General features: G+C 29.0%; 1 protein-coding gene across 1 annotated transcript; it reads right to left on the bottom strand.

Moving 5' to 3' along the window:
• Positions 1,656 to 8,194, bottom strand: LOC105157412 (putative disease resistance protein At1g50180). Its single transcript, XM_020692927.1, has 2 exons — positions 7,638 to 8,194; positions 1,656 to 3,372 (listed from the first exon to the last, which is right to left on the bottom strand). Exons 1-2 carry the CDS (start codon positions 8,061 to 8,063, stop codon positions 2,395 to 2,397), a joined length of 1,404 nt encoding a protein of 467 aa, XP_020548586.1. The 5' UTR covers positions 8,064 to 8,194; the 3' UTR covers positions 1,656 to 2,394.

Here is a 16,970-nt window from a genome sequence, read left to right as displayed (position 1 = left end):
GTGTTTTTAATATTTTATTGCAGTTCAATTTATCTATCATTTGAATTTATACAATTTTAAAATGTTATAAATCAAAATTGATATAATTTGTTATAATAATATTATAATTATCGAATAAAATTTAGAAATGAATTAATTTAAAATTAAAATAGTTCAATTGATAAAAAATAAGTAAAAGTAAACTTTAAAAATAGTAAAACTTGTAATGGGTATTGTAACAAAAAATAATAACATATAAACATAAAATTGTCTCAAATTCCGTCACCCTCAAATTTAATTTCACAAATATTTGTACATCGAATAGAATTTGTAACGAGTGCAAAAACCCATTCCAAGTATGTTCCAAATTGTAACGAATTCCGTTGCAAGTTTTTGTAACACTAACCACAAGGAGCAGATAGTTGCCCGTTACGAACTCATTTAAAAAAACCGTGTGTATTTGTTCCAAATTAAAATCCGACCCAAAAGCCCGTTTCATAAAATTATTCTTTTGTAGTGAATATTACATTAATTTAACATTTATTTAGCCACAATAGTGAATGATGATATTTTATTCATAAATAATTCTAAAGAATATTATCTGCTATTTGGTTTTTCTGAAGTAGAGAAGATGCTTAATTATTTAATAATAAATTATTATCGTTCAACAAAAATAAGATTGTTGTGATATTATATTTACAAAATAAGAAAAAAAAACATATATTCAAGAAATTATAAATATGAATCCAAATAGTCACTGCAATTAACAAAGAAAATCAAATATATATTTTTGTAAATAGTTGATTAGCATCAATTATATATTATTTTGTTGACTATATATATGCCATAAATATATACTCTATAGAATAAAAGTTGCAATATGCAATATTAAAAATAAAAGCAAATAAGAATGTTTAAAATGTGAAGTGATTTGTTGCAGACACTAAAGGATGTCCTGTTAGCCGATTAAGTGAGATCAGAAGTGAGATCACATATTGTCTTTACTGAGATCTCCAAAGATATATAAGTTTCAAGTTTGTTGATAATTCTAATTAATCAACAGTAGTCACTGAATGTTATTAAATTTGAAATGAGTATATAGTCAAAATACAACAGCTTATTTCATAGTCTCAAAACATACAAGTTTAATCAGGTAACAAACAAGTCGCGGGAAACACACGAAATAATTATTCATTCAAAAAATTAAAGTGCAATATTCAGGGAGTTCTGCGAAAGGAACAGAATGAACTGCGCCCAGCATTATTCAAGCACGAAGATCTGTGATGTGCCTGCACAGATATTTAATAGTCGTTAGTTCTTATCAAAACAAAGTGTCCAAGTGTGTGGGAGTTTGTTTCATGCACTTGACGGCTACATGGTCTATTCGGTTAAATATCTAATAGAAAGATATCATGAGACTGAAAGTGCCAATTTTTTGAAATAGTTATAGAACCAAAAATGAAAATTTTGTAGCTGATGCGATCAAAAGTGTAAAGACCTTAAATTACGAGATGAAAAATGGTATTTTCCTCTTAATAATAAAGAATACCTTAACTTATTAACATGCCAAACGTCCTTGATCATATTGATACTGGAAGTAAGGATATATTTCTCAAAATGGGACACAATTAGCATTCAACAAGGGACTCAAGGAATAACTACATGTAGCTTTAACTTTTCAAGATTTTCCAATTTCCCCAGACTATCAAATGATCCACTCTTGCCGTCTATAAGCAAGGCTAGTCGCCCACGAATGCCCAATTTCTTCAAATTGCGAGCCCTTTCAAACACTTCATCTGTGCAACTTTGTGGTGAAATTGTACCAAGTGTGCGAAGCTTTTCACCTTCTTTACTACTTTTCACCTTCGGCAAAGTAGTGCTGGCATTTGTTTTTAAATGCCTTAATTGAATCATCTTCCAAATATCAGCTTTGATTTCCAAGGTACGAGATGTGGTCTCAACCACAAGAGTTTGCATGTTCCAAAGCTTGGAGAAGGCTGGAGGAAGAACTGCTAAACTGAAGGATATGGTGAGATACCTCAAATGAATCAGCTGGTATATGTCACTAGGAATTTTTGTAAATTTGATGGGCTGGACTTCTAGAACTCTAAGCATTTTGAAAGCTGTGGGGATGGCTGAAGTGTATTCTGATGGCAAGCCAACTTCTTCCTTGCAGAAACAAACAAAGGACCGGGCACGAGGACCAAAAGGTTTCGAAGAGAAAAAGTGTAGGATGTTGGAATGAATACAAAGACGACGAAACTTTTGTACTTGACTGATTGAAGGTTCAAATCCATTACTAGACCTTTTAATTTCTTGGAGAAAATTTTCCCTTTCGCTTCCAGCTTCATTTCTGCAAAAGTCGCGAAGCATGTCATGAATGCGGCATGTTTTAACTCTACCATCAGGTCTCCTCTAATCAACTCTTACCAAATTTCTATTGATCAGATCCTCTAAATAGTTTTCTGCCGTTTCTTCCAAGCTGATACCAGATTTTTCTTGTATGAATCCCTCGGCAATCCACATGCGAATTAATTTCCAAACTGGGATCTCATAGTCTTCTGGGAACATCCCCAAATAGAGAAAGCATGCTCTTAGGTGATAAGGCAATTTATCATAACTCAATGCTATAATATTTTCCATGCGTCTCGCAGGGTCCTCATTAAGATATGTACTCACACTTGTAGATACTTTTGTCCATGCATTTTTTGTTGCAGTCATATCATCTGATGCTGAATATTTTTTGAGAAGAATGCCTCCTATGACCACAATTGCAAGTGGCAATCGGTCACACTGCTCTGTAATTAGTTTTCCCAGAACTTCCAACTCAGGAGGGCACTCAGGCTTACCGAAAACCTCCAACCGGAGCAGCAACCAACTCTCCTCCTCAGTCAAGAAACGCAGCTTGTGGGGATGCCTATTTTTATTAGCATACTGACCAACTTCAACATGACGGCTAGTAATCAAGACTTTACCCATCTTATTGCTCTTGGGCAAAGCAATTTGGAGTTTATCCCAATCCTCAGCTGTCCACACATCATCCATGACAATCAAGAACTTACCCCTCTCTAGATAAGACGCAACCAGTCGGGCTAACTCCTGATCATTTTTCTGATACATCTCCTCATCGGGCCTAGTGAACTCTCTTAGAATTGCAAGAAATATATCTTTTCTTGTGAATTCTTGAGAGACGTAAACCCATATGCGAGTGGGAAATTCATACTGGATTGCTGGATCACGAAATATTTTTCCCGCCAATGTTGTCTTGCCAAGACCGGGCATACCAATGATGGAGACGACATCAAGCTGCTGAGTTTCTTCAGTCAGATAACCTATTAATTTTTCTGCTTCGTCTTCAAAACCCACCACGTTCTCTTGTCTTACCACGGGAGCCTGTGTGAATAATTTTAATGGCAAGAGTGATAGAAATTAGAAATCAAAGTAATTCTAAACCTTTAATATCAACACCTATTAGGAATATAAACGAGTCGAGTTCGACCTTTTTGACGAGCTTGAGCTCGATTCTATTTTCTGACTCGAGCTCAAGTTGGTATTTTTTTTTTTTTGGGTGGGGGAGGATTTGATTTAATGATCTTTTAAATAAATATGTACTCTACAAATAATAATAATAATAATAATAATAATTACTGATAAACTTTTAGTTCCATTAATACTTTCTTTTTACCCCCTGAAACTTCATAGCTCTTTTTGAGTATTTGTGATTTAGAAAAGTGTTTTTAAATTTGAGGCTTGTAAAAAGTATTTTTTAGGTGTTTGGGTTCTCTTTTTGATAGGATCGCATTTTGTGCTTATTTTATATAATATTTTGACCTATTTTGTGACTAAAATGTTCTTAATTAAATATTATTTTGTAATATTAGGACAAATGAAATGGAATATGAAGAAAAGCACCAAAATAGAAATCCGGACAAGACTCAAACTCAATTTTTGGCAAGAATACGGAGCTGCTTGGACTACCTCTGATGAAGGAAGAGTTTAACTAGAATTATAATTTTATCTCTATAAGTCTTTTAGTTCAACTAGAAATCTACTTCTAATCCTAGTAGAACTAGGTATCTAGCTATTATAAATGGGTGATGTAATTCACTTTAAGGAACAACTTTTGAACTCCTTTATTTCTCTACGTTTTTATGATATTTTCTTACTTTGCTTTTCATGCGTTCTTCCATTAGCATGCCTAGCTAGCTCTCTCATTCTGGTTGAAAACTTGGTGAATGCTTAAATCCAACGAGTTGTGAGATCTAATTTATGCTGTCTACTTTTATTCATATTGGTAGTTGTGTTGTTCTCTGTGCTTTTTATTACAAATAATCTTATTTATTGTCAAGAATATTTGCCTAACCAATTGAACTTCCAAATTCGTAATTGTTTGTTTAGTTCGATAATTAGTGGTAACACAACATAATTGATTATGTAGAAGTTTTCGATTATGTTGTGAGGAATGCACAATCTAACTTAAATAAATTCTTGTAGGAATTTATTAGTTAGAATTGGGCCTTTCTAGTTCTTAATGCTGTCGGTAAATTAAATCTTGAGAACGTTCCCAAGGTTTGTTTACTGATTAGGGATTTAGTCAACGAACGTTCCTTGACTATCCACAAGGTAAAGAAATGTGAGGTCGTTAGGTCGTACCAATGGTCATAACCAATTTATCTATCATGAATAATTGTTATCTTTGTATCTATGATCAATCGTGATCCTGTCTTTAACTGGAATACTCTTCTCTTATATTTATCTCTTCTAATTTTATTAGCTTTTTAGTTTTATTCTTCTTCACAATCAAAACTCCCCCTAATTATTTTCATTTTTGAAGGAATTAATTTAAAACCAATCTCTATGGATTCGACCCTACACACACATCTACAAAAGTGTTCGTAGGAATTATTTTTGGTGGATTCGACACCCATCACTTTTTATGAACTAGTAAAGGGTGTTGGGGGCATACTTTCATTCCCAAAGCAAAAAGGAGTCTTTATTTCTTTTTTCTTTCCTATTTTTTCATTTCGCTTTTATTGTTTGTTTAGGTTTGTGACTATGTGATTAATCGAAGTGGAAAGACAATCCAATAGAAGGGATGTCAACTTTTACTTATAGAATTTCTATAAAGGAAGTGTTTGCAAGAGCTTCTGAGAAGTATTTTTAGCTTATGTCTCTAAAAAACATGCTTTTGAAGTGTTTGGGTTGTCAACTTTTTGTTCATAAAATTGCTAAAAAAAGTACTTTTAAACAAAATGCTAGAAGCACTTTGAGGGGTGCTTCTAGCTGCTTTGGCTTTAATTTTTATAAATAAATTCAACTTCTTTTAAACTGTTTTATCTCATTATAATAATTTTGATTTAAAATTTACCCTTTTAAATTTATTCAAAATTGTATATCTGAAGTTGATATTAGAGTTTTCAAATAGTTTTATCCTAAAATGTAGGGACAAATCAGTTTTTAATCAATCAAGCTTATTTTAGAAGTATTGTTTTCCAAACACTACTCAATGTAATTAGCTTTTATCTATTTTATATTTTTTTACTACTCATTTTGTATTCTGCTACAATTTTCAACCTTTTTTTATAAAAATCACTTATTTAAAAATAAAAATTTTCGCAAACGCTCCCTAAAATCACTTTTAAATTCAAAAGCTAAAAGTATCTAAAGGGTGGTTCTAGCTGATTTGACTTTTTTTGTGAATAAAATTTAACTTCTTTTTGGATTAATTTATCCTTATTATAATAATCTAAATACAAGTTTAACACTAATAAAATTTATAATTTGACGTATTTAATGTTTTAAAATTTTTTTACTTTATTTTCTAAATTATCTGATTTTATCTAGTTTTCACTTTTTTCCAAACAATATCAATTTTTTATTTTATTACAAGTTTCACCTTTTATACAAGAATCACTTTTATAAAACCAAAAGTTTTGCCAATTAACACTGCCTTAATTAGTCACATACCTTTTTAGGAAACTATTTCTTTGTCAATGAAGCACAATATGAAAATATTACCAACAATTACATTATAATTCAGAAAAAGAATTTTATAAGTGTTAGTTTTATCTAGGATAAATTATAACCACATTTTCTGAAGTTTGACATAATTACAAATACCATCTCATTGTTTGAAAAATTATAAATACCCCCTCTGATTTTAATGTCAGTCTAGCAACGAGCCCATTTTGAATTTTAAGTTATAGTTTTTTATATATATTTTTATTATTTTCTAAAATATTTTTATGAATTAATATTTTCTCCAAATTATTTATTTTATCCACCTTGATCAATTTCTTTTATATTTTTTTATTTTTTAGAATAAATCAATAGGGGTAAAATAATAATATTCACTTCACAATTTAGGGGCTACACAATTATTTTTAATTTGAGAAAGGTATTTATAATTTTTCAAATAATAAAAGAGTATTCGTAATTATATCAAGAGAAGGTAGTTCTAATTTACCCTTTTATTTATTAGCTTACATTTTTCATTAACAACTTGATTATTTTATAATCATACTTAAAATTATGGTGCATAATTAAACATATTACGAGAAATTTAATACGTGAAAAATTAATTTATACATATTAATATATTATAATGACAACTTAGTACTGAAATATATATAAGCACCGACAATTTTATGCACAATATTGTATTATTAATTATTATAGTGATAATTTTACACAATCATTATTAATATTAAAACTATAAAAATTTATTATAATAATAATAAAATTAAAATTCTTATCACTTAATATCATCAGAAAAAATAGATTATTCCTTACATTATAAATTACTACGGCTTAATTGTTATGAATCAATAATATCTACTACGTCAAACAAAATCAATACAAAAAATTAAATTTTGATCACAATTAATCAATATTCTCCATACTTTTACCTATGGCGAAAACACTTGGCATAATTTTTATATGTTGTTAATATTTTAATCTCGCTTGTAAAAATAACTGTTGATAATAGTTATATAATCATAATTTCACAATTATAATTAATTAATATTTATTATATGTGTAATGCTAATATTAATATTTTCATTTGATTTTTCTTGAGTAATATTCCTTCTTTCTTTATCGGAGGGTTATACATAATCTAATGTTGGGAATGCAATTTTAGTTCTATAACTTATGAGGACTGCATTTTGGGTTCTATATGAAAATCAAAATTTTCAATTGGTTTGGTAATTTTAAATGTTTAACAATTTTAATTCTTTTATGGCTATTTTGATCAGAAAAAATTGCATATTACTTATAGGATTTTTAACAATTTAGTAAATTAGCTTATAAGATTTATAGAATTACAATTTAATAAGGGCATGTGCATGTCATATGTAATTTTTTGATCAAATTAACAAAGAAAATGACTGAAATTATAAAACTTTAGGACTAAAATTACAATTTAACTGAATCATATTTAATCATATGTAATTTTTTGATGAAATTAATCTAATAAAAGGACTAAATTAATAAAAATTTTAAAATCACATAACTAAATTATAAAAAACATTTCTTACGGAACTAAAAATATCAACTTGTCTAAATTAAACAATTGAAATTATGATTTTTCCAATAAAGTCAACTCCAATTCAGTTCAGTGTTCTCAAATTTAACAGTCGGAAGGGAAAAAGGGTTACCTCAGATTTCTCAGGCCCTCCATCTCCGACATTGAGGGCGGCGAAGTCAATCCTGGATTTGTCGCCATATATCTCTTTAACCGTTGCGCTAACCTTCTCGATTTGTGTGGCGATGCTGTGGAGCTTCACCGGCGTCTCGAAAGCTCTGAGGAAGTAATTCTTGGCCTTGCTCTCGGCGGCCTGGGTCACGAAGGCGTCGATGATGTCCTCCGCCTCGTAAACCACGTCGCGTATCTGACGGACGAGCTCTCGCAGGCTCTCGTCCTTCCGCCGCTTCTTGGTGGAGTCCTTGAGGAAAGCGTTGAAGACGCGGAGATTACTTTCCAGCTTCTCCACCTGGTTTTTGGCGTCGGCGATCAAATGGGTGTGGTAGATCAGTAGCTGCTGGAGGTTGTCCAGAAGGAATTGCACCGCCGCGTCAGCCATTCTCTCTCTCTCTCTCTCTCTCTCTCAACAATGGAAAGAGCTATATTGTCATGGCTTGTTTATAGAGGTGTCTGAAGATGTGTACATATAGAACCTGTACATGCAAGAGTGATCGAACCTATTGAGAGAAATATAAAATTTTCAAATATATATATATAATTCAGCTCGAATTTAGCAATCTCAAAAGTCTCTCGGCCAGTTGCTAACTCCAACAAGATCGAGTATTGGATCGTTGAAAATGAAATAAGCATGTGAAGCTCGTTGGGTGTGTTCCCGACAACGACTTTTCGACGCTCAAATTAGTTTGATCGACGTAAAAATGTGCGATTAAAAGTTGTAGGTCGAAAAGTCTATTGAGTGAAGTATAAAATTTTCAAATATATATATGTATTATTGCATTGAATAAAAATAAATTATATAAAATTTAATGTAAAGATTTCAAATGAATAAAAATTAATGAGATAGGAGTTGGCTTATGATTTTAGTGAAGGTCAATGCCTGGATTAATTTGGGTTTTCAGGTGTCAAGTTGATCTAAAATAAATAACATTTGGTTTAAATTATTTGAAATATCTTTCATTAAGATATTAATATAAATTATTTTTCTTTTTAATAATTTAAATTCTTAAATAATGGGGTTGTTTGACACGTGATCAAAATTAAACAAAACATAATTAAGGTTCCAGATTCAAATTTGATTTTCGTACACCCATTTATAAAAATAAACTTTTCACATACAGAATTTAGGACGTGGGATAGACATGTTAAAAACAGTAATATTAAATAATTTCCGTACCTTCTTTGCTAATTCATAATATACTTCTTAATTTATTTTAGTTAGTATGGAAAAATGTACAAATTACACTCATAATTATAAGCAATATCATATAAAAGTAGGTTGCAGTTGACTCGAAATATATTATTAAGTGTGAGAATATTTACACATTATTTACAATCAAAGTCGTCGATCGTTGTCTTAATATAACACTACCATAAAATATAATATGTCCATTGGCCACATGATATCATTAAAATCTTCAAACAAAAGCAATAGAAAATTATGGACATATTTAAATATTTGTATTACCGAATCATTAATTAAGTCCACATGCATTTGATCGACTGTTGTAGCACAAAAAGACAAAACTCCGATTGTTAGAAAGTCGAGATTTGGAGTAGCACAAAAAAATGTCACCACTTCATTTCCACACCTTCCAATTTGCAAAAAAAAGAACTCATCATCCACGATAAAATAAAATCAAATGAGGATATTAATTCATTTTTCCACTAAATAAAATTATTTAGTGACAAAAAATTTCATTTTGTCATAATTATGAATAAAATTATTATTAGTAAGAACTAGTGGTATAAAATTATCTTTAAAGACATTTATTAAATCATATATAATGACAATCTAGTGATAATAAATAATCATCGTCAATATATTGTATTGTAACTTTAATTTTATCCCTAATTATATATTATAATATTTTTATGTACAGTTCTTGTAATTAAAAATTAATAATATCAAAATTATTATCATTCAATATTTATTTCATTTACTCTTGTGACTAAAGTGATATTGTGTAAGAAAGTATTTACAGATTGTTTACAAGAAAAATTCTCTATCTTTTTTTTTTTAATAATATAATATGAACAAAAACCCTCAATAATTCTAAGTTATTTTGGTGGATGTTAATTGTTATTTTATTATGAATGTTCGAATATTGATTTAGTAATTTTTATACGATCATTACAAAAAAAAAAGTACGAAATTTGTAATAGTTTTTTCGCAACGGCCATAGAGCCATTCCAATACACGATTTTTTGTATAAATTTGTAATAGATGAATTATACTGACGTAAAGTTGGAGACATAATATTAATTTTGTGGAGTTGTAGCGGCCGATGCCGTTTAAAAGACACTATAAAAAAATGCGGGATTTGGAATGAATTTTTTTTTGTTTTTGTTTTCTTTTTGGTCTTTGAAACGATTTTCAAAACACAGAACTTATTTGTTACAGAATTTGGAATGATTTTGGAAATGATAGAAATCCGTCCTTACAATCAGTGTTATAAAAATTTAGGAACGATTATCAAATAAATGTTCCTAGTTGGGACGGTAACTGTAACTGTTTGTGAAAACCGTTCCTAATATTGAATTTATCCAAAAAAAATTTAATTTTTGAAGAAATTAAAAAAGTTGAAACAAGGTGTACAAGTCATTTGTTACGAAGAAATTAAGAAAGTTGAAACATATATATGATCTCAAACTATGTTAATTTGATCTAAAATAAATAACATTTACAGTAAAACCTCTATAAATTAATAACTTTGGGACCATGAAATTTTATTAATTTAGAGAGATATTAATTTATCGATAAATTAATATTTTATTAATTAAAAGAGAGACTTTTTAAATTCAGCAAATTTAGTACATATGTATTGAAAATAAATAAATTCATATATGTTTCATTGATTATATTCATGCAACAATTAACTATTATATTCACAGACACATGTATCAATTTATTGGAATTACTTAAATATACATATTTACATTAATTTGTTGCACTTAAATAACTATTATAACCAATTAAATATATTCATGCATGATGAATGAAACATATACTACATAAATATATTCATGCATGATGAATGAAACATATACTACATAAATCTCAATATGATAATAAAATAATTCATAACATCCAACCATGTATTCTCATCTAAAAGGCATCGCAAAATCATCCATGAATGATCAAATGCGTAAAGCATTACAGATTTCATATTTTAGTAAATTATCATAATATTTATAATTGTAATATTTATGAATTATTAATTTAGAGTTTTAATGGGACCTAATATTTATAAAGAAATTTTCTGAAAAATTATTATTTTATTATCTTATCGAATTTGATGATTTTTTACAAAGGCCCAAGTCGGGACCGAAGGATTTTATTATTTTAGAGAGTTTATTAATTTATAGAGTATTAATTTATAGAGGTTTTATTGTATATTGTTCTTGATCATTAATTTGGTTTAAATTATTTAAAACATCTTTCATAAGATATTAATATAAATTATTTTTCTTTCTATTAATTTAAATGATTAAATAATGGGGTTGTTTGACACATTATCAAAATTAAGCAAAACATAATTAAGGTTCAGATTCGAATTTGATTTTCGTGCACCCATTTATAAAAGTAGATGATTTGTATGTGACATAGATGTGTTAAAAGAACAATAATATTAAATAATTTTTGTTTTTAGTAGTTCTGAAACTATATAATAAATAATTTAAACCAGCTAGTGACTTCTTGACTTATTCATAATATCTTTGAAATTCTTATACATGCCAACATCATATGTACTTCTTAATTTAATTATTTTAGTTGACTTTTACAATGCATGATCAGTTCAGTAAAAACATTGTACACATTACACTCATAATTGCAGACGATATCACATAAAAACACGTTACAGTTGACTCAACTAACATGCTATTATGTATGAGAGTATTTACCTGGCCATTGGCCACATGATATCATAAAATCTTCAAACAAAATAGACATTTAAAAGAAAAAAAAAATAATAGTAATTGCCTGGCACGATGTAACAAAAGCAATAGACAATAATGGACATATTTAATATTTGGATTACCTTATAATTACCAAATCATTAATTAAGCTCACATGCATTTGATCGATTGGTTTAGCACAAAAAGACAAAACTCCGATTGTTAGAAATTCGAGATTTGGAGTAGCACAAAATAAATTATTTTATCATAATTATGAATTTTATATTTTGATAATAATTATTATTTTATAAAAATTATTATTGATAAGAACTAGTTGTATAAAATTATCTTTAAAGATAGTTATTAACTCATATATAGTAACAATTTGATTGCAATAAATAATTATTGTCATTATATTACGTTGTCACTTTAAATGTATTCCGAATCATATATTATAATATTTTTATATACAATTTTTGTAATTAAAAATCAATAATCCAAATTATTAATGTTTATTTCATTTATTCTTGTGACTAAAGTGTTATTATGTACGAGAGTATTTACGCATTATTTACAAGCAAAATTCTTCATCTCTTTTTATAATATAATCGACCAAAAACCCTCAATAATTCTAAGTTTTTGTCTAGGGGATCCCTCTTTTTGGTGGATAAAACTTGTTATTTTACTATGAATATTAGAATATTAAGCTAGTAATTTTTATACGGTAACTATAAAAACAAAATGTGGAATTTGCAATGATCTTTTTGTAACGACCAGAGAGTTGTTTCAAATATACGACTTTTGGTACAAATTTTTTCAAATTCAACCGAGATTTTCACACTACGATCAAAAGACATTATCTGCATCAGATCCCACAGGAGCACCAATTATTTTGGTTTAACAATTTACAAGTACGAATGATACTTAATTTTATGTACTACTTTTATTTTGTCTAATACTTATACTTTTTTAATTAATTTGTATGGAATTTTCAGCTGTCATATTGGTGCGATTGCAACGACGAATCGTTGTTCAAAGTCGTCAAGTCGCGACGGGTAAGTTCTTGGAGAAGAGGTTCGCCGACGCCCATAACCAATTGGCCCGACCGCTGTGGCTAGCAGAGGAGATCTGGCATCAACTTTTGGAGTATTGGGCGAGCCCAGAATTTCATGCACAGTCAACGAAAAATAAAATCAATCGGGTAGCCAACCCAAATGCAGCTGTTACCGTCTACCAAGGGGGGTCATCCTCCTTTGGGCCTACAAGCGTAAGATGGTATGTATTTTAACCTATATTATTAATCTAATGTAATTTTTAAAATTTCTAATCATTTCATTAAATAATTTTTGAATAGGAGGCATAACTCGAGTACTCCGTCAAACAGATAGAGTGTTCGAGAAGTGCCACAAAAAGAAGGATGGCCAATAGAGTAGGCCGAGGGCGGCGGGGGTCGTGCTAAGTATAAAAACTAATTTAATTTTGAAATTTAAAATTATTATTTTTTAAATCTAAACAGGAGTATTTCTGAAGATGATAGAGGAACGTCAGAGCTAACACAACAATAATCCCGACCCTCCATTTTCCTCTCAAAGCTCGGTGGCTCCAAATGAGCAACAGCTGTGGCTGTCAGTAGCGGGTGCCCGAAATAGGGGTCGAGTCCTCGATCTCGACTCCCGAGGCCCACCATACTATTGCTAGACTATTTGGCACCAGCGGGTCAACTGCTACATCGCCATCGTTGCCACAACCGCCACGCACCGACCTTGATGATCGGGTTGCGAGGCTCGAGGAGTGGATGCGACAGATGGATCCCACATGGCCTGATCCTCCAGTCCCCAGTCTCCAGCTGATCCCCCGGTACTTGATGGAGACGACAAAGAACCCACGGTAAGGGGGTGCTGATTTAGATTAGGTTTTCTGATTTAGATTAGGTTTTTTTATTTGTATAGATACAATTTTTAAACAATATTTTTATTTTTTCGTAATTAAATTATTTTTATTTTCTTATTATATTATATATTTTTTTTATATAATATTGCACATTTAATAAAAAGTTCAATAATTTATTTTTACAAAAATAAATATTAAAATAGATTAAATACAATTAACTATTATAAAAAGAATTTTGTCATTGCTTTTCTAACGGCTTTAGGAATACATATAACTATCAATAAATCACGTGGCCTTTACAAATACCATGTAAAAGATAGTTATCAATTTTGAGAATGACCGTTCCAAAATCCGTTACAAAAGTAGTGTAAAAAAGCAATAACAAATACAGTGCCAAAAATAAAAACAGCATACACATAAGAAGTTACAAAGGTTGTTACAGAAATAGTTGAAAAAAGAAATACAAAGATTGATACAACAACCTTTATACCATAACTAATGACCGGTACAAACAGTATTCCAAATACCACTCCTATATTGAAGCACAATCATACCTATACGTCACCACCAAAAAAATATTTTATTGGAACGGCTTTTTTATTTTTTTGTAATGAGTTTTTTATTTGTAACGACTTTGTAACGGAAAGGCCTACTGCGTCTAAACGAGGTGTTACAAAATATTTGTAACAGCTTTATAAAAAGCTATTACAATTTATAACTGTCATTGTAACGGCCTCTAGCGGCCATTGGTGAAATGGAAAAAAAAATAAATTTTTTGTACTGCATTGTAACGGCTATATTGAATTTGAATTTAATTGTTATTATAACGACTTTTGCCACTGCTTTTATAACCACTTTTTTCACTGCTTTTGAAACGGCTTTTTTCAAAATTGATAACTGCTTTTGGCACAGTCTTTGTAACGCCCTAACGATTTATAAAAAACTATTACAAATGTAGTTACAAAACTATTATTGATTTAATTTTAGTTAATATATTTTAATATTTATTTTTATAAAACTAACTAAATAAATTTATATAAAAAATACTTAATATAACAAAAATAATAATAATTTAATTACAAAATAAAAATATTATTACAAAATTATATTTTTACAAAATACAAAAAGAAATTCTAATCTAAATTATTATCCCGAGCGACCGCATGTCGTTATCGCCATCGTCGCCATTGGGTGCAAGGGATCAGCTGCAGGTTCAGATTGATGCTTCTCATGTACCGCTCGATCATCTGCACCTAATCATAAATGGCGTCACAGTCCCAACAACACGTGATTTGCAAAATGGACAGATAAAATAAATATAATTATTTGATAAAAAATATAAATTTCAATTAAAATTAAATGCTATTGTACTTACCTTCACCTTCTGGATCCAAAATAGTTGGTGCTCCTGTGGGATCTGTGAGATGGTGGCGGACCACCAATAGTAAATATCTACAATGTCAAAAAACTTTTAACATTAAAAACACTTAATGTTAATTATTGATAAAAAGATATTTATTTGTAAATTTCATAAAATTCCTATTTTTCTAAAATTACATTAACGGCCAATCGAATTTAGAATTCCCACTATATTTTTTTTAATTTTGATTTTAAAAATATTAATTTGTAACGGCTAAATATAATTTGTTCGTTACAAATACCATTTCCCATCATTTTTCCTGCCATCATTTGGAACGACCATTGTAACGGTTTTGAATTTCTTAAAAATAAATTACACTGTTGTCATTTTTTATATAAAAAAAATTTAACAGCATCGTGATTTCATATCGCGTTATAAAAAAAAAAAAATTAAAAGCACTACAATCTTAGATCGTGGTATTGTCCCTAACTTTTCGAAAAATAAAAGTTCATCAATTGGGTATATAATATACAATATTATTTAGTAATTCGGTTTTCAAATTCAAAGTGAAAATTAATTAGTTGTGTTTCAAGTTGCTTATTATAATTAATATTAATGGACACAAACAAGTTGGCAGCCTGTGGATTGTCAATCAGTATATACAACAATCCAATATAAAGTACTAACAATTTGAAACGTCCTACTAATTAAATAATTCGATTATCATACCATATCATTAATTAATTACAATTGGACCACAAAATGACAAAACCCCGACTGGTAGGAAAGTAGGAATTTGGACTACAGCGAGAGAGACCACTTTTTCCGACACCTTCCAATGTACATGTGTAACTAATTGTATTATTATTAAAATAATTATTATTATTACTAGAATTTTTGCACTTAAAGAATTAGTGACACATATATAATAATGATTAAATGATAATAAATAATTATTATCACTGTAAATACATCACTAATTATTATGTATTGTGACAATATTATGTGTAATTAGTTTTAATTTCCTCTATCCCATCGCAGTAAAATGAAATAATAAATATAGCAGCTTATATATTTGTCTTAGTTACTTATATATTTTAAGGCTTAAATATTTGTTTTGGTTTTTGGTAATTTTGATATTTTGATACTTCTATTTTTTTATCTTTCTAGAATCACAAAAAAATTATGACTTTTTTTTAATATATTTTTAATGTTGATCCTTTCACTATCGAATTTTGTAAAAATCTTCAGAATAAATCATGTGCGCCTCATGTGGTTTAATTAAATTGAGACTGTTTTTTTTATTGGGTTCACTTTTGCCAACATGGATGAAAAATTAAAAAAAAAAATAATGTGGGACATGATTCATTTCGAAGTCTTTCACAAAATTTGATACTAGACGATCAAATTTTTAGAATATTAAAAAGTTACCTGAGTTTTTTGCATCTCCTAAAAACATAAAGGATATAAATATCAAAATCGCAAGGGACATATGCTTAATTTCAACAATTTTCGCAAGATTTGACATCGAAAGGTTCAAAATTATGAAATATCAACAAATTACGAAATTATGTTACAACCCTATATTATATAGTTTTATTGGTAGGCCAATTGTTGTTTTGTAATTTGTCTATTATTTCTGAAAAAAAAAATTGTTGATTTTGATCTTGATCCGTAAATAGAACGTGTTCGTTGACTCCATCCATATTATGTCAACTCTCTCACATGACCTATCAAATAACAATAAAAATATAATATAATTAATATTATTCGAATAAATTATGTGGCAAGTTGCTGCTTTGTTAATTCACATAAATCTGCTGACAATTACTAAGCAACATGCAATGCTGGTTCTCTTAGTAACAACATATATTTTCTTTTAATTTTACTTTAATATTTTTTTATTAATATCAACAAATTTGATAATTTTGACTGATGCAAAGATTTATTTATTAAATGAAAATAAATCTCATAAAATATTAAATTTAATTTCTCGACCTCATGACTAACACATAGACTTACAAATTATTAAGTACTAAAGCAATTCTTGAAAATGCAATTATTTTAAAATGCAATATTGTGGATGATTAGTGTGTGTGCAAATAGAATTGCATGTTCCAAAATAAGCTTTTAAATTAA

Source organism: Sesamum indicum, linkage group LG3 (genome assembly GCF_000512975.1).
Source record: "Sesamum indicum cultivar Zhongzhi No. 13 linkage group LG3, S_indicum_v1.0, whole genome shotgun sequence".
NCBI classification, from domain to species: domain Eukaryota; kingdom Viridiplantae; phylum Streptophyta; class Magnoliopsida; order Lamiales; family Pedaliaceae; genus Sesamum; species Sesamum indicum.
Note: the sequence above shows the minus strand (reverse complement) of the source record. Positions and strands in the feature narration are given on the sequence as shown.